Source organism: Wyeomyia smithii, chromosome 2 (assembly GCF_029784165.1).
Source record: "Wyeomyia smithii strain HCP4-BCI-WySm-NY-G18 chromosome 2, ASM2978416v1, whole genome shotgun sequence".
Lineage (NCBI taxonomy): Eukaryota > Metazoa > Arthropoda > Insecta > Diptera > Culicidae > Wyeomyia > Wyeomyia smithii.
This window is the reverse complement of record NC_073695.1, coordinates 263,508,393-263,535,940: the sequence shown is the minus strand read 5'-3', so window position 1 is coordinate 263,535,940 and position 27,548 is coordinate 263,508,393. Positions and strand designations below refer to the sequence as shown.

General features: G+C 36.2%; 2 protein-coding genes across 14 annotated transcripts in view; both read left to right on the top strand.

Annotated features, from left to right (window-relative positions):
• LOC129724144 (uncharacterized) overlaps nucleotides 1-9,180 on the top strand; it is a 292,991-nt gene extending 283,811 nt beyond the window's left edge. For 3 of the 9 annotated variants that reach the window (XM_055678795.1, XM_055678794.1, XM_055678796.1), the window contains exons 13-15: nucleotides 8,115-8,203; nucleotides 8,297-8,543; nucleotides 8,953-9,169. In XM_055678795.1, the coding sequence (XP_055534770.1) occupies nucleotides 8,115-8,203; nucleotides 8,297-8,543; nucleotides 8,953-9,054 (438 nt within the window). In that variant the 3' untranslated portion in view covers nucleotides 9,055-9,169. Of the gene's footprint in view, nucleotides 1-8,114; nucleotides 8,204-8,296; nucleotides 8,544-8,952 lie in introns of all 9 variants that reach the window. The other 6 variants (XM_055678798.1, XM_055678799.1, XM_055678801.1 and 3 more) reach the window with 6 other exon arrangements.
• Nucleotides 9,181-9,902: 722 nt separating this feature from the next.
• LOC129724148 (whirlin-like) overlaps nucleotides 9,903-27,548 on the top strand; it is a 34,231-nt gene continuing 16,585 nt past the window's right edge. For 4 of the 5 annotated variants that reach the window (XR_008727876.1, XR_008727874.1, XR_008727875.1 and 1 more), the window contains exons 1-2: nucleotides 9,903-10,025; nucleotides 26,461-26,550. Coding sequence is in view for 2 of the 5 variants with exons in the window: in XM_055678805.1 (XP_055534780.1) it covers nucleotides 9,918-10,025; nucleotides 26,461-26,550 (198 nt within the window). In the remaining 3 variants the exon portion in view is untranslated. The remainder of the gene's footprint in view (nucleotides 10,026-26,460; nucleotides 26,551-27,548) is intronic. The other variant, XM_055678807.1, reaches the window with a different exon arrangement.

The window sequence follows — 27,548 nt, the reverse complement described above, 5'->3', positions numbered from 1 at the left end:
TCATTGTAAATACATCAATTTTACATTAAATATCATTGTCCAGAATAATGAAAAACATCGTTTTTGCCATTTTTACCATGAAAAAGGGGGGTCGTTATGTATCTTAACAGCAGTTTTTCTGGCGTTTTCCCCATACATTTAGAAGTTACTGACAATGTTTTTCTTGGTAAAATTATTGTCGGTGGTAGATTCAACAACAAAAAACTTTGTTAAAACATGGTAATGACAACAATCGTTTGCAAGCTTACAGTGAAAATACCGTGTTTTTATGGTTACAAGTGATGCTTACTATGTTTTATCACGTAGTACCGTTTTGATTCAAACTTCGAACAGTCTCAAACTCCGAACACTACAATAAACATCAAATGCTAGTGTAGCTAGTGTAATAAAAAGAATGAATATTATATACCATTTCGTTCCTTGGAATGTCTTCCACCCTGTGATGCATAGCTCACTGCTGTAGGGCTACTTCCGGGGAATTAGCAGGCGTTGAAAAAGTGACAGTCAGTATTCAGACGGTTTGCCTATCTATCTCTTAGCGATTACGTTGAAGTGTTCGGAGTTTGAATCAGAGCCGGATTCTACTTTCTCCTTGATTTCATATACGAAACGTGCCTAAAACTACATAAATAGCACCTTAATGCAACAACAATAAAATAACCTACATGCTAAACCTTTAAGATCGTTGAGAAAGTTCATTTTTCGTTGATTTTTTAGGGCAAGAAGTTACATCATAGCTTAAGTGTTCTAAATTTGATGCAGTACGGTATCTACGTCAAATTGGCAACGTCAAATACAATAAAGTATCGCGTGAACTCTCCGTGCGAATATACACCGAAATCAAAATGGCGAAGCTGTTGTCTGATTCAGTCTTTGAACATAAAAAAAAAATTCACGATGGCTTGCCAATAGGTGAGCTTTAGAAAAATCATAAGAATCCGACATCGAGTCTCGAGCTTACAGATTTTACACAGATTGAGTTCAAATGGCGAGGAATTACCTGAACATAAACAGTCGCAGCTAACAGTAATTATCGCCGGCGAATGTCGCAATATCATTTTGTCATTTTGTATGTCATTTAATTCATTTACGAATTGGCGATTTTGCATGCCGTGCGACTTATATTTGGATAATTTCTAAAAACTTTTCTCAGTCTCTCAAGAATTTGGGAAACCACAATTGAAAATTATACGTTGTATAAAACGTAGCTACCAGACAATCAAATGCATTTCACTTTACCGGTAGTTGAATTCTACGTAAAACTCACATGAAATGCATATGTCTACTGAATAAGATTCACGGGATAAATCATCTCACCAATTCATGATGAACTCAAATGCCAATCACATAAAATCTACGGGAAAATGTCAGTGGAAAATATTCACAAAACTTTTCCGGTAGTTATAACGTGAAAAATATTTTGAGTGTAGTCCATTTCCATTCTCAAAGAGTTTAACAGCACTGTATATAAACGTTTTTTTTTATCCAAGATCGGGCTTGTCAGTGGTCACGGTAGAACCACTTTTCACTGCGATAATTGTCTTCTTTTTCTTCTGACGGTGGCAAGGCTCGCTATCTAAATACATTCTTGAACCAACATGCCAAACGAGTACTCGCCACCACGACGTTTTTTTTCCTCAAAAATATTTTGGCATTTTTTCTAGAAATGAGAAGTACGCACGTTATGTGCGAAAATTTTGGAAATTACTTAAACCATTGATCTTGTATTAATATTTCTCAACATAAATAGAGCGAGGTAAACAGAAATAGGCTTGAATAACATCACCAAACAAAAGACATCCTATTCTTCGTATGAAAGGCGATGGTTGTTTACCATTTACATTTACCAACGAAGGCATAGTGGGACGCACGCTGAGAAATCGAAATCATATGAAAGTGCTGACCGTTTACAAGCCTGTCCAAGATCTTTAAAATAGTGGAACACTTCACTTTTGGGTTTTTCTTTACATTATGAACTCTTTCACTTGATTGTAAACTGCAATCCACTTCCGCTCTTTTCTTCAGAATGAGAAAAGCTCAATAATTTCACTTCTGGTTTTCGACTGTGACTGATGTTCAATACAAGGGATTGTTATTTCGGTTTACAGTCTAATGAATTGCGCTGATTTCTATCAGCTCATCACCGACGTTTCGGTCCTTTTATGGGACCTTCATCAGGGCCTATATTATACTTGACACTTTAGGTACAATTGGGCACTAGACGACTACTCACCCGAAGCGGTAGTTAAAATATTTTTGCAAATGTAAAACAGTCGGGTAGTATAGGGTTTGATGCCGTAAATCCAAAGTGCAGATTCAAATATATACACGAAAGTCGCTTTTCACGCGGGGGATACATGTCGCGTGAAAAAAACCGCGTAAAAAACCGCGTAAATTCCGGAATCCACGTGAAGAAAAAACGTGTTAATTCCGGAATCCGCGTAAAAAAAAACCGCGTAAACTCCGGAATCCGCGTAAAAAGAAAAAACGCGTAAAAAACCGCGTTAAAAGCGACCTTTGTATAAGTTCATTTTGAGGGCTTTTCACTGGTTGTATTTAGTGAACAAAACCTATCTAGCGATCCTTCATCACACAATATTTACCCACTCACACTGTATAACTCTAACCAAACACCAATACAGAAAAGAAGGAATACACTGTGTGGGCGCGTCTAAGTGCTTTGATTAGTGTTGGAATCATCTTATTCGTTGGTGTCGCTCTGGAGCTGACGGGCTGCTTTTGCTTGTTCCGCTCTTAGGTTTCCTACACTCGTAAGCAGATGGCTGTATGTAGCGCTGTTGGTATCAGGGTCCGTACGTCGAATGACCATATGGAAGTAATGTTTATGTGGCTCATATCCAATACCGGCAGTGCCTGTGATTTGAAGCTGGTATCGACAATTGATGGATTGTCAATATCGAACCGGTGGTTTTGGTTTATAGCGTGCACCAACAGAAAAGATTTTCCTCTGAGCTGCTGTATCAGCGGATCAGAGTATTCGTGACCGGTCGATAGGTGCGAATCAAAAGTGTTTACTAAGGCGTCATCCATTAATTATGTAAGGACTTTTTTTCGAATTTTTGTTGTTAAAGTAAACAAAATTCAAAATCAGGTAGAAATGAAGTAAAGCACGCAATCACCCAGCGACGGCGAACTCACTGCTTTCCCAAGGTTCAACTGTTAAGATCGCAATGATAAATAATTAAACTAATTTTATTTTGTTTTAGTTTTGTAAACTTTTTTTACAGTTTTTTTTTTTAATTTTTCAATCTTACGTAAGATTCTCTTGATTCCCCCTCTCCCGCTTCGTAAGCATTCGTAAGAAATTTGGATACCCCACCTCTTCCCCTAAACCCTTACGTAATTTGTGGATGACCCCCAACGACTGGTGGCCATACATTCTCGTTCGCAGCTGATTTTGGTCATACCAATGTAGCATTCTTTGCAGTCAGTACTTGCAATTCGGTACACGACATTGATTTTTCACATGTGTGTAACGGGATCTTCAACAGCCTTACACAGACTTTTGACTATGATGTGAATGTGATTCCCACCGAAGGCCTGTTCATTTTTAGTGTGCGCTCTAATATGTCAAATATATTGTGGGCCCTGATGATAGTCTCATAAAAGTACCGAAACGTCGGTGATGAGCAGAGTAAAATTAATGCGATTCATCAGATTGCAAGCCGAAGCAACAATCACTTGTAAAAGATGATTTGGTGAGTTCTTTAACATTTTGTAAATAATGAGAAACATTTGGATCAGATTCCAATGTATTTACACGGGTAATACATGAAACGTTGGATTTTTTTTTCAATTTTCCTACTAAACAACAAACGCGCTCTAAGAGCGGGGGCCTAGTGTGGTTGGTAACGTCTCCGCCAACCACGCTCGACGCCTGGGTTCGAATCCCACCGCCGACATAGGTGTCGATGGTTGTGAGGTGGCGTGATCCACTCACAACCAACCTAACTGGTCTAGATTCAATCCTAGCCGACACCGGGAGATTTTCTGAGGCGAAAAATCTCTGGGATCACGCCTTCCATCGCATGAGGAAGTAAAGCCGTTGGCGCCGGTCCGTTAATAAACGGGTCGTGAGTTAGGGTCCTGGGTGTGGAGTCGTCTCCCTGGGCGTCGGTGATTGGCCACAACAGTAGCGGAACTAGACCGACGGTAAATAAGCGAGAGTAAAAAAAAAAAAAAAAAAAACAAACGCGCTCAGAAATAAATGAGAGTATGTATAAGCAAATTATATTTCTCCTTGTATTTTCGACGTAGAACTAAGTCTTACGACAACATTCTGGAATAGGGATGCAAATTGAAATACCGAAGACATCGAAACCGTCACGAAAACTGTCCGATTTCAAATGCTAATATTTCAATCAGTTTCAGGCGAATTACCTACATTTTTACAGCATTTGATTGAAAAATAAGCTAATCGTCCACAAAAATGTGGAAAATTTTGATTTTATGATGCTAACTTTTGTTCTATTTAAAAATATGAAGCCTTGTTTTTAAAGCAGATCTTGACCAAACAGAACTGAAAAACTGGGGTAAATCCCCAGGAAATAGTTAAAATATTGGAAACCAAAGAGATTTTTGATCAATCTAGAAGTCAAAGTCTCACTAGAAGCTTTTCTATTTTTTTTTTCAATTTTTAGTGTTTTCTTCCAGAATGAAGTTTATTATGCATCGAAAAGTCGTTTAAAACTCTTGAAAATGTGTCGTTATGTCGTGGTAAAAAATAAAGAAATCGGGTTCGTGATGATTTCGTTAAATGTTTTTGTGAAAACAAATATTTTTTAATCAGTTTTCAGTCTTATAGTTTATGATAAAAACTTTTAAAATTTACTGTCACATTTTTTTGCAGTGGGATAGGGTTCAAGTTTAAGGAATGTTGTCAAAACGCCGAAAAGACGTAGACCTTTGGAAAGTGAAGAAGTTTTATATTGAAAGCTTTGCAATCAAGACGCGTAATCAGAACCAAATTTTCAATTATTAGTAAAGCGCCTATTTTCTTTTAGAATAATATTTGAAATGCATCGAAAAGTCATTTATTCAAAAGCGGGAGCCTAAACAAAGCCTCTATTTTTTATTTTCGGACAAGTATTTTTCTAAAGAATAATATTATTTATCAGTGGTGGGCACCATTCCGCTAATTCGCTAATTCGCTAATTAGCAACGCTAAAATTCAGTTTGCGATTTAGCGATTCCGCTAATTTTTGAGCTGGTTAGCGAAACTGTTGGCGTCGCTAAAATTTTGGCCTTCGAAACGCTAATCGCTAATTCGCTAAATTTTGTAGAGAAGCGACAATAGAAATATTTAGAAAAACTGTGAATTGCTGATGGCGTACGTTAATTGCTTTGAAAGATGAACATACTTTACTGCGAAAGTTACTTTTGTCAGTTTTTTTACCCTAGAATGGAGTTCTAGCTATCGTACAAGCCACAGGAGCATTTTGAAGAACAAGCACAAGGTCTAGATTGAATTTTCGGCACACCAAGAACTTTGGTAAATTACAATGCTCTTGAAATTATGACAACTTTGGTTCTACTTTTTCGATTCAGATAGTAATTGAGTTTTTATGAAAACATTCCTAAGAGTATCTATTTTCAATGCAAGCTAAATAACTTTTGTTATTCTTGTTTTTACAAAATCAAATATGAATATCGTTTCGTGAACCTCTTACTGTAAATAGCTTTAAAAAGTAATTGTTTTCGTTTGTTTAACCAAAACAGATCAAAGTGGTCCAAATCTGACAAAACACGAGCAATAAATATAGCGATATGACTATTTACATATTAAAAAGTTAGCGATTAGCGATTAGCGAAAGTTCCGCTAATGTGGGTTTAGCGTTTAGCGTTTAGCGATTATCGAGCTAAATTTTCCGGTTAGCGACTTAGCGATTAGCGTCGCTAAATTTTCGGTTAGCGGTGCCCACCACTGTTAATTATGCATCGAATAGTCATCTATTAAAAGTAACTTGAAACGGGAAAGTTTGACCAAAACATCATCTGAAAAATGTCCGTTATGGTCCTAAATTTAAGGATTCAAATAAGTTATCCGGATATATCTTTTAAAGCATCTTTCAGATATTGGATATTGAGAATGCCTAAATTACACTATTTTTTGGCAAAATATTTTCGATCGTTATCGATCAGCTGTTGAGCGTTGACATCGACCTCTTTCTTGCTGCAATAGTTGATGTTTTCAATTCCTGTAACCAGTTCATTCGTGAAATGATTCCGTACTGAAATACCGAAAGGCATTTCTGACTGCGTTTGTTGACGCGCCCCTGTGAAGCGCTTGAACGCTTTTTTGACGGTGAACGAAGACGCGAACAGAAACATTTCACGCAGATTACACTATCGACCGCCAGGCGGTCTGTTGTTTGCTGTAAGTTATGCATCCAGTATCAGTTGAAGGCAAAATTAGTTAAGTTCAAATTGATTGTGTGTAGAATATCAATTTTTCGGCTTATAAAAAGGTAGGGTATCGGCTCTATTATCGTCACGTTTTACCTATTATCGTCCGGGGGGTAACTGATGCCTAGAGCGTTAATTTCTTGCATAACGGTTCTCCATAATGCAGAGCATCTTCCTGCAAAAGATTAGTCCTCTATGACTTCACTTATGACTTAATCCCTCGGACGATAATTGGAAAGTTCTAATTTGATAAATACTCGTGAAAGTTGTTTTCTGAGTCGAATTTTTCTAACATGACTATAGGAAAAAATGATACTAAAATGATTACAATTCTGATTTAATAACAAGAAAACAATTGGTATAGACAACTGTTACATTGAAGACTTTTTCATCTTCATATTGAATGTATCTATTAAGTAGGGATACCATCCGTCCTGATTTAGCAGGACATGTCCTGATTTTGAGACCCGTTTGGAGCGTCCTGATTTATTTTTCATATTTTAGCATTTATCCTGATTTTTCTAATTGATGCCCGATATTCAGAAATGTTGAAGATTTTTCAGTACTTTTTCTTGACCCCGGAAAGAAAAGGACTCATTTCAAACGAATTTTTTCCTTGGTTGAATCTTGACGAGAGAAGTTGTCTAGTCGTTGAAACCGTTGAACATCTGACAATTGCTAAGTATAATTTCAAACAGTTTACGTTTGCTACATTTTTGGGTATCTATTAATGCCTGAGGAATCAAAGTTGCAAAAATGAATCGTCCGAGAAATACGTTAAATAAATAAATGAGTGTTTTGGCGTATGTTGCAAAGCAAATCTCAGATTACATATTTTATTTATTGATATCTCAAAAAATAAAAAAAGCTCAGACCAAATTTGTGTCGGAAAAAAAAGTTGTCCTAATTTTTAACTCCGACCAAATGGTAACCCTACTATTAAGTCACGTTTGAGGTAGGATGTAGTTTTTTTCAATAATCTTGAATGTTTTCGCGCAACTTTTTTGTGTGAAATGAGTTTAAATTCGAAGATAAAATCTTAAATAAAACTAAGGGTAGAATCAACTAAACTCGCACAGCTTCTTTTCTACTGTCAATCAAACACGCAAGTAATGATTAACAACACACCCACACTTTTGCAATCGCTTTTATCCAGCTTCGCTGTACTAATTAAATGCTGCTAATACTTTTTTTAGATTACTACTTGCTCACGTTTATCACTTTTTCTTCAACTGTACAATTCGTAACTAGCATCTGGCCGGCAACTGTAAGCTAGAGTAACTTTTAGCCTCCTCTTAACTATCCGCCTTCTAGTATTCTGCAGCTGTTGATAAAAGCTAACTCACTCGAATTTCGCTGTAAATATTTAGTGACCACAGACTCAGGCAGTGTGTCTTTACGCACTGTAGCAAACCAACTGAAGTCACCCCATAGCCTGCATTCCGCTCACGGGAAGCTCCGGAATTCGCGTACAAGCGTAGTTGGAATGTGAATGCTTGTATCTGTAGATAAACTATTTTCATTAAACTCGTAGTTCAGTAACTCTGTAGATTCGTCACTTTGGATTCGCTGAAAATTCGCATCAAAGCGTTGATCCACCCTTACTCCGCGATGTCCGTGATTGGAGCAACCGTTCTAACAACTCTGGCCAAACATTGAGCATCCGTCCCGTCCCGTTTAAATTGCAGGTTTCCGACACGGATCTGGAGGTGATCGAGGCAACCGCGACGGCGAAGACGACGGCTGCGGCAGGAGCTCTCCCGGACATTCGCAATCGGTACTCCCAATCGGACCTCTTTTTTTTAGTGTATCTGATATGTTTTGTTTTTATTTGATCCTTTAAACTGACCTGTAAACGTACTGCCCGTAGCCCACCGGCACCACTGCCGTATCGCCCTCTCTCAGCCGGACCAATCCTTCACCATCATCCGCCCTCATCGCGCCATCTAGCGGACTTGGGACCCGGGGGAACGCCAAACCGTGGTGGGTTGGGCTTCGGGGGCACCGCGTCATCGCCGCCAGCCGGGGGCGTGCTCGGTTTGAACCCGCTGTATCACACGAATCGTCAGAAAATTTCCTCATCCTCTAGCGATGTTGTCAAACAGTTGAAGAATAAGGTGATTTCATTTTTGTCTTCTTTCTATTGGTTTATTTTACTGTCGCGACGGCAGTCTATCTTATCTGTTGCGTTTTGGGAAGAAGAACGTAACATAAACAAGGGAGCGTTAGCACACGTCACAGTCACCCGTCACAAACACACACTGTCACATGAACTCACAATCTTCATATTATACGCAAAAAGCGGGAGGGGAAACGATTGTTGTTACACACCACTTTTTTGAGCGATCCTCGAGAGTACACAAGCTATTTTGATCTTTGACCACAAATTGACACTGACATAGGTTTCTCACAAGCTAAATTCTTCAATTAAATAGTGAGTTGTGATAATACTCAATCAAGTAAGAGCTGTAAAACGATATTCAAGCGCTGATTGGTGTCCTATTTTTTGGTTTTGTCTCATTTCAGGATTACAATGATCCGTCGCGACCTAGGAGAGGCAGTGAGACTCAGCTGTCGAGGGCGGATTACGACTCGGTAAGTGACCAACAAAAACTCTTTTTGAATTGATGCAAAAAAGTTCAAAAGACACTAAAAGGAACTTGATATCAACAGTGGAAAATTAATCGAGAACATTTCTGAAACGTTTAAGCACTCTGACGTTTCGATTTACTGAAATCGGAGGTCATCAGCAGGGTAGATTAGATTATGCTAGTGTGCAAATAACAAGTATTTTTCCCATTTTATTTTTCTCTTTCATTGTGCTCATCATTTCCATCGCCCGTATCAGGACCAGGTAAGCAATCAACAGTCAACTTTTTGCAAGTATTTCTATTTTATTTTTCGTCTGGCAAACGGTATTGTTTATTTTGTGTTCTCATCGTCGTTTTGTGTTTAGAAAAATACACTGTTCTCAGAAAATTTACAAAATTTTGCGGTTAGAAACTCGATGACGCAAGTAACAGTTAAACATATTTTGTTAGGTGAAGGGTAGAACAGAAGAACAGGTTATCGACAGTCAGCAACACCAATTGAAAGCATATGAACTGAACTGGGAGTAGGGTTTTCTGTTAGGTTCTGTTAATCTTCATGAAACGATTTGAATGCTATTCGTTAATTTAGGATAGACAACTATTTATTTCCATAGGTTAGATACAGATTAAAATTACACACTAAGCTAGTGGAAAATAGTTAGTTAGTAAATAAAAAAGCTAGATAATTTTCATTCTCAAATCGTAGATTTCGTTCGTAGTCAGTTTCGAGTTAATTTTAAACTTCAAAATTGTCTGTTATAGTTCAACCCTTATTTTTGTACGTTTCCCACAACACCTTACTAATTTGTTACGTTCATTCAGTTGTAGCAGTTTGTTTTTATAATCAAAAAACCATTACGAAAAAAACCAAGTTTATCGGTGCTATCCATATATGTATGTATGTGTGTGTATACGAACATCTTCCAGGGGAGCTACTTAGATGGATTACGATCACATTTAGGTGGTTTAACGCAACGAGTCAAATCTTGGTACTGGGGAAGACCTCTCGTAAGTGCAACTTTTTAAAAGAACAACTTTCTTAAGTGCTACTAATTTCATTCTTATTCCTTCATGGTGGATTCTCATCGATTGTTTCGTAAACTTTTTTTTCAACTCTTGTTTTTAAATCTTGATTTTATCCTATACATGTGCGTATAATTGCTTCGGTTTGTTTCAATAATCTTTTGATTTATTTTACTTCGGTCTTTTTGAAACCTATTTTTTCTTGGATTTAACTGTCAAGTAGCATTTAAAACGTTTTGTGTTTTCTTTTACTTCTTAAACCAGTTACGTTTTTCTTTAACTGAGACACCAATTCTAGTGTTGTCGAATTGAACAGATAAAACTTAGTTCGCACCAGTAATAATATTGCGAAGCACGAATTGTGTCCATTTTTATAAGTATGTATTTTAACCTCTCACCCCGCGCAAAGCTCCCCACAAAAAAAACTGATCTATTTTGTTTTATTTTGGCTGACGCTTATGTTTACTGACTGTATGGTGCTTTCGTTTGTTACTAGTTCTAGTTTTTTCCTCCCTCTAGAGTGCCGTCGGCTTTAAACTTTAGATAGCATTTTTCATCTATCTTCTCGGTGTTTTTAAAATTCACTTTTTCCATATTTAGCTAACAACTAGTGTAGAATGTCTTTTGTAGTATTTTTTTCTGGATTCCTTGTAGGTTTTAGATCAAACATTTTATATTGCATGAGTTTTGCCACCAAAAACAAATTGAAAGTACTTTATTCAAAAACTTAAATTAAAAAAAAAAAACACTTCAAATCCAAATCGGCCCGAAAGTCTTAATTGGTAACCAAAATTGATCACCCAAAAGCGAGAATAGGACTGAACGTCAAAACCATTTCACCCCTTCATATATTTATACAAATGGACACCTTGTTTGATTCCGCCCCAATTTGGTCTAACTCATCCTCTTAACTGATTTAGGTTTTTTCAGTTTTCTGTTTTTGGTTTTCGTTTCTGCACTAAGTAGCATGATGATGAGGCACCTCTTTCTTAGTATCGAAGATCGAAACTGTTATAATCTTACTGTTGGCCAACAGTCAATCTCTAATGGCTAAAAAAAAACAATGACAATAGTGTTTCAGTTCTTCTGTTCGAAAGTAACAAATTTATCTAGCTCCTCTTTCGCATTTCTCTCGTGTCGTTCTTTGAGCACTCATCGTCACCGTAAATACCAAAAAGAAAAACATCTTCATCATAATTGAAATTATTGCATCCATCGCAATCACTATTCATCACTGGATAAACCGATTCGAAAAGTTTCCTGAGCCAGCCTCGCTCACCTAAAAGTTGTGCTATGCTATTTTTTCTATTTTCATCTAAATTGTGTTAATGCTTTAAGGGGGGACCCTACTCTGGAAAGTCGAAAAATAATAAATTTTCGTATTTTTTTTTTTGGATGCTTAGAGTAGAGTGATGTGTTCGGATATTGTGGCTATTGATTATGGTATATTTGAAGATATATTTTGCACGTTCTGGATACAAATATAGTGAGGATTACGCTGTAAGCAGCGTTTCTCTCGAAACCATGTTTTTCAACTGGTGGTAAATTTATCTCAGCATCTACAGAACCGATTTTGCTGAATTTTTTTTTTAACATGTAAAAATGGATTATCTCACTTGTTACGTAGCCGTTTTTTTGGTATCTGAGTTTTTCAATGTTTTATGATTTTTTAAATAGTGATTTTTCATGAAAAAAAAACAATTTTTTTACTAAAATGGCCGCCATTTTGGCAATTTTTGGAATTTTCTAAAACGGCTACGTAACAAGATAGATAACATGTTTCTATATACTGAAAAAAAATTTCAGCCCGATCGGTCTACTAGAAGCTGAGAAAAACTTACCACCAGTTAGGTACTGATTTAGAGAGAGCATCCACGTTCCCAGCTGCCAACAGTGTAATACTCACTATATTTACATTCACGACATGGAAAATACATCTTCAAATAAACCTTAATCAATAGCCAAAATAGCCAAACACTTCACTTTACTTTAGACAGCCAAAAAAAAATATGAAAATTCATGATTTTTCGACCTTCTAGAGTAGGGTCCCCCCTTAATGGTGGATCCGATCAGAATTAGCTGTCATGCTGCATTTTTAAGCTGCCACAAAATCTTTTTTTTTTCAATTCAAGATGTCATTGTTAAGCGTTTTATTATAACAAAGTTTTCGATAAAATCCTCCTTGGTAAACTATTGAAAAGCATTTTTGTCCTAGAATTGGACTTAGAACTCACAGGATTCTCATATAATCAAAATCAATTTTCCATAAATATTCTAGTTCATAGCCTTGTTTTTTACGTCTTCTATCGCTTGAGATATTGTGAAGTTTTCACCCATGAAGCTGCCAAATACACATCCATCTTGACGTTCGTTTACCGCTTCGGAATTTGGGGGTAAAAGGTTTGGATCATATGGTTATAAAATTGATTTTTTTCGTTTTGAACTTTTAGGAGAGGGAGAAGCCGCTTTTGGAGTCACACTTCCAAATACACCTATTCAATCATGGTGCTTGAGATAAGGAAAGGTTTTCAAATCGCTTGACAAATCAAGTACTTTTTGGTGAACATGATCATCTTCTGTGTTCGGAAGTTCTCTGGAACATCAAACTTATTCTTGGCATCTATTTGAAGTCCGTTTTTTACTTCTCAAGACGGTTTGGCACCTTTCGAACTTTAATCGTACGTAATCCAGCTCGAGTTTTGTCATGCCGCATGAAAGTTTTGCTCAGATGCAGTTCGCCAGCTCAGCCCTTAGACTTAAATACAACTGAGTTGATTCAGGATGAGCTGAACTGCCAAATAGAGAAGATGTAACTCCAAAATCAAAATTTATTTATATATCACACGAATGAAATCAACACTTATCAACTTGTTATCATGGGATCTCGTAAACATATCATTTTGTTATCATTTCATTAGCCGTCATAAAATAATTGAAACAAACTATTTAAAATAAGATATTCAGAACAACTCCTGAACAACTTTTCTGATGATCGGGACTTTCGAAGCCGTTGAACTCACGAGATATACTATGTAAAAATACTGGAAAACTTCATGTACACTACCACCACGTTGTGGCAGAACTCCAAACTAAACTATTAGTCAATCAGAAACCCTTGACCTCCTAAAGACCACTGATCTCTAAGTGGCTATAGCTACAACACTGCATATTAGGCTGTCCCAAAAAAAATCGATGTTGAAAAAGTCAAGGTGCTCAGCCCCAAATTTAAAGATAAGGTTATTTATAGCATTTTTGTAGTACATGACTTTTTCAAGCTACAAAACCACTCTTTTGCACTTTTTTCAAATCTGTTCGATTCCTACTTTTTTTCATATATTTTTTTATTTTTGTGGGGTTGTTTTTGAATATTTTGCATGGTTTGGTTCAGCATCGCATGCAATTATTTGACTCACAGAGCCCACTGAATATCACAAAAAAGTGAATTTTCCTTATAATTTTCAGATAAAACCCTTCAAAACACATATAAAAATTTTTTTTAATCAAGAATTGAAATTTTTACTGCAAAGCGGAATTCAAGACGAAAATTTACATGAAAAAAGATCCTTGACATCTTATCGGGGGGCTGAGATATCGGCGTGTTTACATGTGATGGAAAGTTATGCATTTTGTCAAAAATGCCACTCCTATCAATATCAATATCCCCATTGCACAGTGTTTAATTTTGCCGTTTGTGCGTATGATTTCCTGAATAGTGATTCAAATGTTGATTATAGCCATAAGGTATGTTCGAAGAAGTTTCAGGATATTCAAAAATGCATCTTTTAATGTAGGAAGAAGGGTGATCAATCCACCAATAAGTGAGATAACAAATTTACTTTTTAATCAGAATAAGATAGACGCAAGGTGTCTTCGACAAAGTTTTAGGTTTTCTTAAATCAAGAAACTTTACCGAAGACATCATGTTTCTATCTCTTACATATTACGAGCAACATTGAGTTTTCTATTAGAAGGTACGAAAAATCATAATTTTCGTTCTAACTTTATTCGCAGATTTTTCCAAATTTTGAAACCTTCTACTAAGTTATCAGCCATCTAAAAATGCATTTGTTTTCTGAACATTGTTATTTTTTATTTCCCAAATAAAACAGTTATTTAACATATTTGTTAAAATGCAAAGTTTTCCATCACATAGAAAAATGCCAATATCTCAGCTCCCCGATAAGATATCAAGTATCGTTTTTCATGTAAATTTCCGTGGTAAATCCCGCTTTGCAATGAAAATTTCAGTTCTTGATCAAAAATTTTTTTATTTGTGTTTTGAAGGGTTTTATCTAAAAATTATTAGAAAAATTAATTTTTTTGTGATGTTTAATGGGCTCTGGGAGTCAAAAAACTTAATACAATGCTGAACCAAACCAGGCAAAATATTCAAAAACAACCCCACAAAAATAAAAAAAAAATACGAAAAAATGTAGGAATCTAACAGAATTGAAAAAAGTGCAAAAAAATGGGTTTGTAGCTTAAAAGGTAATTTTTTTTTCATAAATCACGTTTGGGCAACCTGAAAACAATTTTTAAAAAGTCGAAATGTTCTACAAAAATGCTATAAATAACATTATCTTTCAATTAAGGGCTGAGCACCTCGACTTTTTCAACATCGATTTTTTTTGGGACACCCTACTGCATATCCATGACAGCAAGTTTTCAACTAATTCGGCTGTCATTACATTGCACAGCTCTCCCTGCTCCCCGTACATTCGGTACATAACCCGACAGTAACTGATTACAGCCCTGACATGCAATGTCAAACGGGCTGTTTTTTTTTTAAGAGGAGGATTTGTTAGTAGCTTAAGTATTTATGATAAATATTAGTAAATAATGAGTTTGTGTGTCCAATCACAAATGGTGACTTCTCAACACTGTTAGAATTTTGTAATTTTAATTGTTAGGATTTGTTTGCTTTCGCAATTAGGAATTATTATTCGTAGGGATTTAAACCTACTTGTCAGAAAATCAAACGGGCTGTTATTTTTCATCTTCTTATGTCTGTTGGTTCTTCCAAGCTGTTGCAAATGACAGCCTATAATCTTCGACGGCCTTCGGCACGAACCCGAGCGGGATGTAAGGCCGATGAAGGAATAAAAGAGAGATGGTGCAAAGCACGTTTTTTCTTACGTGGGGAATAATATCAACAAAGGGAACACATATGAAACGGTTTGCTTTGTATTCAATATGCACCGGCCTATGAAAAAGGAGAAACGAAAAAGTGCGAGTCGATGACAGCCGCAGCTGATCAGATGTCCGAACGAACAAAATACATGCGCAAGAATGAGCTGTCGTGTGCAACACAAGAAAGTTTCGTTGCCTTGTGTAAGCTGTACCTATAGCTTATTCATGAGGCTGTTAGAGTGAAAAGCGAGAAAAGTCGTTAGTATTGTGTCGCTTACCAGTCTTTTTCCTAAGCCAGGCTACGACATAAATTAGTTTTAAAATAAGGTCTAATTACATGAACACTAACGCAACGTTGTGGTTGAATAGCATACTAAACTGTATACCAATCAGAGGCCCTTATCCTCGTGAACAACTTTGCTGAAATCCATGTCTTTTCAAGTGGTTCACGAGACGCTATACTGCATGTGTGACGCGTAGCAGCTGATCTATTGCACCGGATGTTGGTTGGCAAACTCATATTTTCGAATCGCTTTAAATACTAGGATTTCAGATTTTGGAATCTTAGACTTGAAATTACAGATTTGCATTGCATAAATCAGTTTCACAGTAGTGCCTGCTTCATAGTGGCTCAGTATTTTTCGATAAGCTCCACTGCCGTGATATGACGTAATAACGGACATCCATTTGATCAGTTTTTTAATACGGCCCAAAAACAAACGGGTTACTTGTCACTTTTGTATTGAAATGGTGCATACGTCATTTTGTTTTCTCGATTTTATGCAACGTACGAATATGTAACAACTAAAAGAAAGATACTAAAAGATGGGTCTTCGAATAATGATCAAATTGGTATAGAAACCCCATATTCGAAAAAATGGCATTTACGTCACTTTGTTATCTAACGACAGTCCAGTTCCGTTGCTACCCAACGAAGTGACTCCGTTGGCTTCGTACCATTCCAGAACTTATTTTGAAATTTGTCACGAAGCTAGATTCGGTCAGAAGATTGTAGGGTCCTTGTGTTGCTTCAACAAAGGAAGCAGACGCTTCTGCAGACACTCATTGAGGTAGTCCTCCCCGTTCACAGTCTCACGAACGGCCTACTTCGTTTGCAACATGTGCAGATCGCTTGTCACATCATGTATGTATTGGCGAACTTTGATAGTTAGACTACATCTGGAACATCAAATTTGTGCTGGGCCCGAGACTTTCCCACCGTATTTTGTAGTTCGTCGCGATTTGAAGCCTCCTGTACTTCGTGCGTATGTAGTATAAACGCTTTCACGACATGCTTGTGTTCCTGATCGCTAATAGAACATCCATTTTGACCACATTTCTTATTCCGTTCGATGCTTAGAGTATCGTAGTAGAGTCATTCCATGCTACTTCGAATATCGATCCTGGTCGACCATTTCCGATTTCCCTGAAACTTTTCACACTTTTTCAAAAAGAAGTCATTGTATGCTATCAGATCTTCATGTAGACTCACGACTGCTACTTTAAAAGGGCCTATTCAAAATGCCTATTCAAACTATCTCAGGCGCAAGTCTAAGAGCGAAACCTGTCGATAAGTTACGCATATTCAATTTCAACAGAGCTAGTATAAAAATGTTCGATTTTGGTATAAAAACAGCGCGTTGGATTGGTACCATGCTATAAGTGAACAATTCTCAGCATTGTTATGTGTAGCTAGAAAAAAAAAAAACACTCAGAAAAAAGTTCAGAGTGAAAATGTCAAAATACTCAAACATTCATATTTTTTTTGTTTTTCATTTTACCATCACCAAATTTTGATAGCCTATAGTAAATATTGTCCTCTTCAACATGTAAAAAAATTAGATTTTTTAAAAAGGTACTTTTTGAGATATTTAATATTTTGTGACAGTTTGGAAAACTTGGCATAGGAATTTTTTTCTACAGTGTATATATTTTTTCTAGAACCGTAACTATATTAACTACAAACTTTGTTGAAGACACCATTTCAATCAAACAAAACGTTTTCCTAACAACTCTGAAAAGTTTCAGCGAAATAGGAAATAACATGCCAAAAAAAATTTTTTTTCCTATTTCCCATGGAATGCCTCAGTAACGTTTAATCATACAACTCACCGTTGACTGCAGAATTGATATTTGTTTTCCGATGTCCCATTGAGAGAGTTTAGGAGCTTACGCAAAATCTATTCGTGATATTATTTTTCGGGTGACACCATCATTTCGAAATTTTGAGAAACTGACAGCGACTAAAATGCAGTTCAAATAATACACTTTGAACTACTTCTACCCAAATTTCAAAGAGAAAATACTTAAATGGTATTTTACAACGTTTTTTTCGTGATGTAATTTGATGTACGCCTCATTGCGAATTCTCAATAACAGCTTTTGGATATTATGTTTTTGCTGTAAGATTTTTGAGTTACTAACAATTTATCTCGGTATCACGGAGGGCTAATATTGAACGAATATTGGATTCTATTGAGCCGTAAGCCGAGTTCCTGGCCACAGTTTCCAGAATTTCATCATTCATCATTCATCATCAGAATCTCAATCTCAGGTTCTGGACATCTAATAGTTTGAGGTTATATGAAAAATTAAAAAAAAAAATGATTATGAGTTATTGATTGTGAATGTCGTATTCCGGTTTCAGGGCTATACACCCTTAATTTCAGACTCCACGGTTTTGGTTTTAAAACTACGGAGTTCGCTATATTCCAATCAACGCATTTGTGATCTGAATAAAAATTTACTAGTTTTTCCTGGATTTCTGGTTCTGAACCTCGATTTTGTGCAGTTCGGATTTCAGAATCTTATGCTTTTAACGTGGGATTATGGGATCTCGGGAACTTGAATTTTTTGGTTTTCGACTAATGAATTTTTGTTTTTGAGATCCTTGTTTCAGTCTTGAAACTTCAGAACTCGAAATTTTTTTGTCTCGGATTTTTCATTTTGAACAAATTTCTAATTACAAATTTTGGGGTTCAAGGGTGAATACGGATTTCTACATTCCCGATTCGTGATTATTCGTGTTATGAAGACTTTTAGATTGTTCTTAGATTTCAAATTACCGCTTTCATACCACGGACACTCGCTGTTAAGTAACTAGGCTCTCGAAATAAAATTTTTGAGTAACAGAGTATTCAACTCGGTTCACAATTAAATTAATTTTATCCTCGAAATCTTATTAAAGAATTTTGTATTTGCATCAAGACTTTCGGACAGTTGCCTGGAATAGATATCTCGGATTTTGAATCTCATTTTTGAATTTCCGCTTAAGCCCAAGGATTTGTGGTTTGTGGGCATAGAGAAAATAGAGAATTTTTTTTTATTCTAATAACTCTAATAACGAACCAATACTGGATATGGACATAAAAACGGATTTCGGATTTTATTCTTGGATTCCTGGTTGTGGACCAATATCGGAGCTTTATCCTTGTAATGCAAATCCAAATTATCGGATCTCGCAGATTCCAATGTTTAGTTTTCGACTATGAATTTCTGATTCAAAGTTTTAGGTTCTAGTCTTCACATCTCAGACTTCTGAACCTTTATGTTTCGGATTTTTATATTTTGGATTTCTTTTGGATAATCTCCCAGCTGGTCTCGAAATGCGGGCCTAACAAGCCAGTCGTCGTAGGTTCGAGTCTTGGCTCGAGAGAGACTAGTAGTGCCACTAGGATCGTAGAGCTAACCCCGCAATTGTCCTGTACACTCAACAGTTGGCTGCAAAGTCTGTGAATAATAAGCAGAAGGTCGAGTTCTGAACCGGAATGTAGCACAAAGGCCATATTTTGTCGCATTTCCAGTAGTGGGCACCTTTCCGCTAATTCGCCAATCGTTAATTAGCGACGCCAATATTCAATTAGCGATTTAGCGATTCCGCAAATTTTTGAGCTGGTTAGCGAAACTGTTAGCGTCGCCAAAATTTTGGCCTTCGAAACGCTAATCGCTAATTCGCTGAATTTTGTAGAGAAGAGACAATAGAACTATTTAGAAAAACTGTGAATTACTGATGGCGTACGTAAATTGCTTCAAAAGATGAACATACTTTACTGCGAAAGATACTCTTGTAACGTATGTTTCATTCAAACAACGTTCAATTGTCTTAATTGTCTAGAGTTGCTCTCTTGACTACACAAGTGAAAGATAGACTTTTTACCCTAGAATGGAGTCCCAGTTATCGTACAGGTCATAGGAGTATTTAGAAGAACAAGCTCAAGGTCTAGATCGAATTTTCGGCACACCAAGAACTTTTGAAAATTGCAATGCGCTTGAAATTATGACAACTTTGGTTCTACTTTTTCGATTCAGATAATAATTGGATTTTTATGAAACCATTCCTAAAAGTATTTATTGTTAATGCAAGCTGAATAACTTTTTTCGAGTCTCGGCTCGGGAGAGACTGTTAGTGTCAGTAGGATCGTAGCGCTAGCCCCGCAATTGTCCTGTACACTAAACAGTCGACTGCGAAGTCGGTGTATGAATTAACAGAAGGTCAAGCTTCGAATCGGAATGAAGCACCAAGGCTTTATTTTTGAAATTTGTTTTTAAATTTTACTCCTTGTTTTTATAAAATCAAGTATGAACACTGTTTTGTGGATTATTGTAAATAGCTCTAAAAAGTAATTGTTTTCGTTTGGTTTACGACAAAAGATCAAAGTGGTCCAACTCTTACAAAACACGAGCAATGAATATAACTTATTAGCGATTAGCGAAAGTTCCGCTAATGTGGGTTTAGCGTTTAGCGATTATCGAGCTAAATTTTCCGGTTAGCGGTTTAGCGAATAGCTTATAAAGTAGGCAATGCATGTGATTTTTTCAAGGATGCTGCGGGAGATTGCGGGTTCGAGTCCCTTCTAGACGAGACGATTTTTCTAAGTCTTTATCACATCCTTAGCCCGTGTTCATTATTAGCATTCTTGAAAAAATCACATACATTGCCTACTTTATAACTTAAAATGTAAGTCTTAGGACAAAAAATGTGATTAGTTCATGAAGTTGGCGATTGGCGTCGCTAAATTTTCGGTAAGCGGTGCCCATCATTGCGCATTTCAGATTATTTCTAAATTTCACCTTATGGATTTCATACTATGGAAGTTCGATTTTCAAAAACAACTTTCGTGCCATAGATAATCTAATTTATGTTTCGAGTTTTCGATACAAGATTTTCGTTACTTTTCAATGCGGTACAACATGATGGTATAGCATCTCTAAGAAATAAATTTTATATTACAGTTTACTTATTTATTACAGTTTTTGTATTCTATGTTTTAGCTTTTGTAACCCGAATGTCGGTAGATGCTAGAGGGAATGTCCAGAACCTGAGATGCCGGTGTGTAGATATGCAGAAAATACAAAATTTTCGATTTTGGGTTCTTGATGGTTTTTGTATTTTAGATTTCAGATTTTGGTTCTCTTCCAATTCTCCAAATTCCGAACAATAAATTTCTTGTATTGGATCTTTGATTGCGGATTTTATTCTGCAATCTTAGGTTTCAAACTTTAAATTCCGGAATTAGAAATTTGAATTTCAGAATCTGTCTTTTTTATTGATATTCCAGTTTACCATATCTCGCAAACCGGGATGTTTTGTTGGCAATGTTCCCAGTCTCCAAAAGCCTTAGATCTAGAAAACTTTGAAATTTGGAAATGAGCTTTATTTTGGTCAGATTCTTTACTACAACCTTCGAAAAGTTTCGAACTTTAAATTGCAGCCAACGAACTTCTTTAGCACGAATCCTGGATTTTGGCTTGCAGATGCTACATTTTGTATTGCAGTTTTCGAACGTAGAATTCAAGATTTCGACATCTTGGACCTCGCATTACAGGTTTTGGATTTTGGACTGCTCATTGCTGGATTTTGAGCCACAGTTTATTCATTAACTATGAAATTCTGATCTCGGGTTATTGGTATAAAGTTTTCGAGTACCTAACTAAATCTAAGAAAAAGGAAACTTGAATATTGTACGATTTTACTATGGATTCATTCCTTTTTTTTTTTCAACCCAAATGCTTTTCTGTCTGTTTTCGATTTGAAATTAGGTCTCGGTTTCTGGTGCCAATTTTCATTACTCGTATTCAGTGGTGGGCACCGCTAACCAAAAATTTAGCGACGCTAATCGCTAATCCGCTATCAAGAAAATTTAGCTCGATAACCGCTAAACGCTAAACGCTAAACTCATATTAGCGTAACTTTCGCTAATCGCTAATCGCTAACGGCAGAATACTTCTCGTAGCATATATATTAATAATCAATAATCATCTTAAATAACTGTTGTCCTTTTATTGGAAAAAATAAAGCGAACCACATTTTTGTCTTCCTGCGAAAATATTGTTTCTGGATGATATTTATTGGTGGATGGGGCTGTATCATATGAACCATACAAATATATAAAAACTCATCTTAACGGAATACAATAATAATGAAAATAATTATTTATTTAATTTGAGATGATTATTACCCTTCAATAAAACAAGTCTTTCAAAATTTAAATCAGAAAGGGTAGCTCTTTTTGCTCTAAGAGTGTCGCCGCTGATTGAAAACATCCGTTCAACTGCGGCACTCGATGGAATCGGTGTATTATATTTAATAAATAAATCAATTAAAATGGTTTCGTTCTTAAAAGCAGCATCATTAAGTTCATCTTCAGAGCAAGTTGCTAACCACGATTTTACTAACATACGAGCTTTTTCGTCATGAGTGTCAACCCTTTTGCTCATTTTTTTTTTGGAAATTAATACACAACTGAAGAAATCTTCTGGGTCTTCTTCACCACTCCCAGAGCACACACTATCTTGCTTGGTTTCTGCTAGCAGCTTTTTGACGACACCTTCCATCTCTACTTGTACACGGGAGAACTTTTTTTCATCAAATTTCTCCAACCAGAACAGCTTAAACTTTGGATGGAAAGCCGACGCCAGCAAGCAGTTTATATCTTCGAAAAGATAACAGAACCTTTTTTCCATTCCAACAAGTAAAGCATTGACTAATGATAAACAGAATTTGAGATTTTGTTTCATAAGATTTTTTAACTTCATAGTGGTAACCACTAACGCAGGCAGAAGGCATCCAAAATAAGCCTGATTTTCAGATTGAATTTTATCCAGCGATATTGCTATTATGGTCATAACCTTTTCATACTCTTTCAGAAACCCAACGTCTTGCTCGGAGAACGTAGGTAACTTGAGCTGTATCATGACTCTACATACAGCTTTGTGATCGTTTTTGATAATTTCATTTAAAACACGAACAGAATCGAACATAGAATTCCATCGCGTCGCATTTGGCACAACCAATCTTCTTTTTAAGTCCGTAGATATTAAATCAGCAGCAGCGGTGCTGCGACTCTGTAGGTTCCAGAATCCCTGTGCCTTACTCATAGCTTTTCGATAAGCATTTTTAAAGGCATTGTTTTCTAGTGCCTTGTTCGCATCAACGGTTGCGATTAAATTAATCGTGTGTGCAGCACATCTCATGTGCATGGGAAGAGAAATTTCAGAGGATTCGGTGAGAATATCTTGAATAGCAACTGGCTCCTCTTCTTCATCACTATTCGAATCCATTTCTCCCTGGTGGACGTCGTCAGAGAGTGTTTCTGGTAAACAACTTATTTCTAATCCAAATTGAATGAAAGATTTTACAAAATTTCGTCCATTGTCCGTTGTTGTTCTCATAACCTTGTCTTGTAAATGAAATTTACAATGGACCGTATCAATCGCTCTTGCCAAAACGTCGTATGTGTGATGACCAGTTATTCGTGAACATGCTAGTACAGCATGCTGTCTTTGACGCGTCTCCGGATGCAACCAATGAACTGTCATGCCGATGTATGATCGATTATGTGCCGACCAGCAATCTGCCGTTGTAGATACCCACTGGATATTTTCTAAGGTTCTACAACCAAACACAGATTCATATAAAGATAATGTTAACGCAACTTTGTATTACGATTTTTTCAAATACATTCTGCCTACCTTATCAAAAGTTCCTCGAGTTCCTTATATTGTACAGTAATCCTTCTGCCAAGCGTTCTACGTGACATGGATGACATTTTTGGGTTCAACGTTGTGATCAATTCTTTGAATGAATCGGATTCCACGGAGTGAAATGATAACATATTTTGAACGTAAAAATTGACGATTTTTTCGTCAAACGTGGATTGCTTCTCATGAACGCTGGAGTTTGTGCGGTATTCATTAAATAAAGTTTGGCGCATATTCGAAGACAAAGTTTGTCCTGGTTTTGTTAGAAATAGATCGGTATTACTTGCACCACACTCATTTCTTTTCTTTCCCCGGAGACTTCCTGTTTTGATACATTGTTCAAATGCTACGAAATTTGCCGGATGATTTCGTCTTATGTGGGATTTCAAATTAAAATAACTGCTCACATGTGCTTTGATTGTTGTATTTTTAGGGGCACAAAGCTTGCACTTAAAAAAGAGTTGAAGTTGGTTTTTTGCATTTCGCTTGGAAAAATTAAAATAATCTTTCAAATGAGGCCACGGATTAAACTGTGGTTGCTTCTCTTCTATCGGCATTTCATGCTGAGCAGATTCTACGATCTCAATAGTCTTATCTTCAGTCATCGCAACTAAAATTTAAGAAAAGGCAGTTTTTAAAATTGACATGATTTCACCAAATTAATAATTCATAATAATAATTAACAAAGGTATTTCTTAACGATAGTTAGAAATTCGAACCAACGTATACTTACCGTAAATGATACCGCTTTTTTGTCTGCTCGTACAACCATTAAGTACTTTCCGATAACAAAATGTGTAAATTCAAACGTATATATTTTTAATCCGACTGCTAAATGAAATATATGTACCTACTCAGATTTTGTTTTTGTCACTTGCACTTCGACAGATTCGTGAAATATTTATGGCTTCTTTTTTACACTGTTACCACTGATAAGGCAAAAACAAGATGTTCATTACTCTCAGAGTTGCCAGCTATGATTGCGACACTTGAGTTGAGATGAGGTAGATAAATTTATTTTAGCGATTTAGCGACTAGCGCTTCGAAGGCTAAATTTTTAGCGACGCTAACAGTCCGCTAACCAACTGAAAAATTAGCGAAATCGCTAATTCGCTAAGCAAATATTAGCGTCGCTAATTAGCGAATTAGCGAATTAGCGGAATAGTGCCCACCACTGCTCGTATTACAAAATTTGAAATTGGTATTTGTTGTTTAGAATTCAAAATAATCGATTTTCGAATTTTGAAATTTAAACTTTGGATTTCTGCTGCGAATTTCAGTAGCGGGACTTCAAACTTCGCTTTAAAATTTTAATTTTCTTGTCATAGATATTCAGTCTTCTGAAATACGTACTTTGTTGGAGATTTTTTGTATATATTGATTTGCGGTTTTTTAAGCAGACTTAAAATGCGGGTTTTAGAAATAAAAACTTGATTCTAAATTACAGAATTTGAACCACAAAGGCTGAGTCATGATTTATAGATTTTATGGTTCTAATCTCGTATTTTGGATCTCCGATTCTGTGTCTCGAATTCTAGTTTTCAAGTTTTAGAATAAAGATTTTGAATCCCGGATATTAGAATTGTGGTTCGGAAATTAGAAACTGAGATACGATTAACGTCTAAAATTTTGGAATCTGATTCCACGTTTCCTCATTTTAACCTTTTCTTTGTTTCTCCAATTCTGGATTTTTAATTTTGTTTGGCGAATCTCGCTTTTGAGATGGTAGTTTGAAATTTAAAATCCTAACATCTTTGACCAAAGTAAGGATTTCATACTACGGATGCTCGATTCTAAATAACAGCTTTCATGCTTTAGATTATGTAATTCTGATCTCGGGTTTTAGTATAAGTTTTTCAACCAACTAAATACTCAACTCAAAAGAACGTAGTACCGAAATCGGATCATGAAGAAAGAATTTTGGATTTCATTTCTTGGATTTTTCGCATTTTTAATTTTGTACTTCTGTTAGTCTGTTTTTCGAGTTTCTGCCTTTAGATTATGGCTCTGAAAGCGGATTTAGGGTCACAAATTACAGACTTTGGATTACAAACTTTAAACCTCGAATGATGGCTCTGGAATTATGGTTGGGATTTTGTAACTCGCTTTTGGATTCTGTGTTTTGAATTTCAAATTTAAGAATAAAAATTCCTAATTTCGCTGAATTAAAGACAATTTTGGTGCCCATATTCTTGACTTCACGGATCTTTGATTTAGGTTAACAGTTTCCGGAATTACAGACTTGGATTTGGGATTTCGAATGGCCAATTTTAGGTTCCGGGCCAATGAATGAATTTGAAATTAAAAATTTCAGTTAAAAATGTTTATTTTAAAATTGAGAAATCGTGGTTATGTTCCTCGCCTTTTTGTTTGTTCACAAATGTACGCCGTAACTTTTCAATAAATGATCCATAATGAGAATGTTTACGCTTTGCTTTCATCGAATGTCTGCCCTTGAAGATTTTAATATCCTTTCAAACGTGAATTGTTTTGCCTTATCAAGTCGTTCTCGTTCGAGAAATTGGCAAATAAATAGGTTCAATTGTAGTTTCATAAAGTGTCATAAAACGATAGATCTCATAGGATGCAACTTCTCTCAAAATTGCAAATGTGTGGCATGGTAATCGAGAGTACAGCTAACGCGACGCCTTAGTAGAACTAGCGATATTATTACATCCGTAGACTAACTACTCATGCAATGGACGTAGTTTATTTTGCGATAATTTCTATGATTTTATGTTTAATTTTCTCTAGTAATTCATGCAGCTGTAGATATCGGGCGCAGGGCTTCTTGGCAGGAATCTGAAAAAATGCTTTCTCATAACAAAAGCTGAAGAAAAAAAGCAACTGAGCATTTCGTGTTTCTCACTACTAGGTGACATGTCAGGGATTATCAAAATACACTGTGCACAGGAATCAACTACACTATTCACTTAAAATGTCAATACTTTTTTATGTGTTCACCATTTCTAGTCTGTACAACACACATACACTCGAGACACCGAATGGTCTTACCTCATTGTTTACACACCTCCGCAGTGTTTTTGTTTTCGTTTAGTCATAAATTTCTTCAGCCGTCTATTGTTTGATACTTTAATAACTAATTTACCCTCTTTTCGATTTTTCTTTCCGCCCAATTATTTACAACAACAAATACCAAAAATAAATCATCCGTTGTACATATCAACTGTAACCAACAATCTGCAAACGTGAAATTCAAACAAAAAAAAAAACAATACACGCTTACACCAATAACCAACCACAATCGACAAAACTAAACATCAAACGATCCCCCCACTGCCTTCCGTAGGAATTAGCCACTAAGTTATCTAGAAGTTTTGATATGAAAGATGAAGGCGGATCGCTGTTGGCATCCGAAACAGGTGTCAGACGGCATCAGGTAAAGCTTGAATGAAAACAAAACACACACAGCAAAAAAAAAACAAAATACGCCGACACAAATCGACACCCCAGCCAACAGAGTGTCGGCGTCGATCGGTCGGTCTAGTGTGCTTTGATTTGAAATGGCTGACTGTTTTACGTTCGGTTTAGTTTGTGTTTGTGAATGTTTTTGTTTTGTTTGTTTGTTTCTATACACCCCCTCTAGTGGGAATGTGCGGTACTAGGTCCCCCAATAGGGTTGGGTCAGCTTGTCGTCCTTCATTTTGTTCGCTAACTGTACTAGTGAATTCGTTCACCAATAGAGACGGACAGTTGTAGTAGTTTGTACGTACGTATGTATTAGTCAAGCTCATCAGAAATAGTTCAGCACACAGTTTCATTCATTACTCATGCATAGTCAATAAAATGGTTCGGCTAGTAGTGGAGGAAATTATCCTCCGGATTAGTTTACTTTTTTTGCTGGTAGAAGTTTACTAAACACCACTTATCAAGCAGTAAAAGCACATAGTTTCTTCTTTCTTTTGAGTCTTGTTGTTTCGAAGGTTTAGATGAAAACTAGTTAGTATTGACACGGTTCATGAATTAAACAAGTTTATCAGCACGTATTTCTATGTAATTTTGAGAGTATATTTTTTTAGTACTTTAAAAGGATAACCGTAAGCAGCTAATCAAAGTTTTATTTGTATATTGTGTTGTTTGTGTTGTGACTACTCGATAACAGCAACACTTTTCTTTTCAGTCCACAGCTACCAATGAAGTGATGCAAAAATGGGCCATTCCGAGGAGAAACAGGATAGATCTCAACCCTGGAAAGCTAACCCTCGATGATTCGGTGTTTTATAGTATTTTAACTATTTAGAGTTTACCAGTTCCATGGTTGAGTAATTTACTTGATTTGATTGAGCCTCGAAGCTGGCGTTATGTGCTAATTCAACGTTTGAAAAAAATCCTCTGCCTAAGATATGATCGACACATTCGCGACGCTCTTTTTTCAAA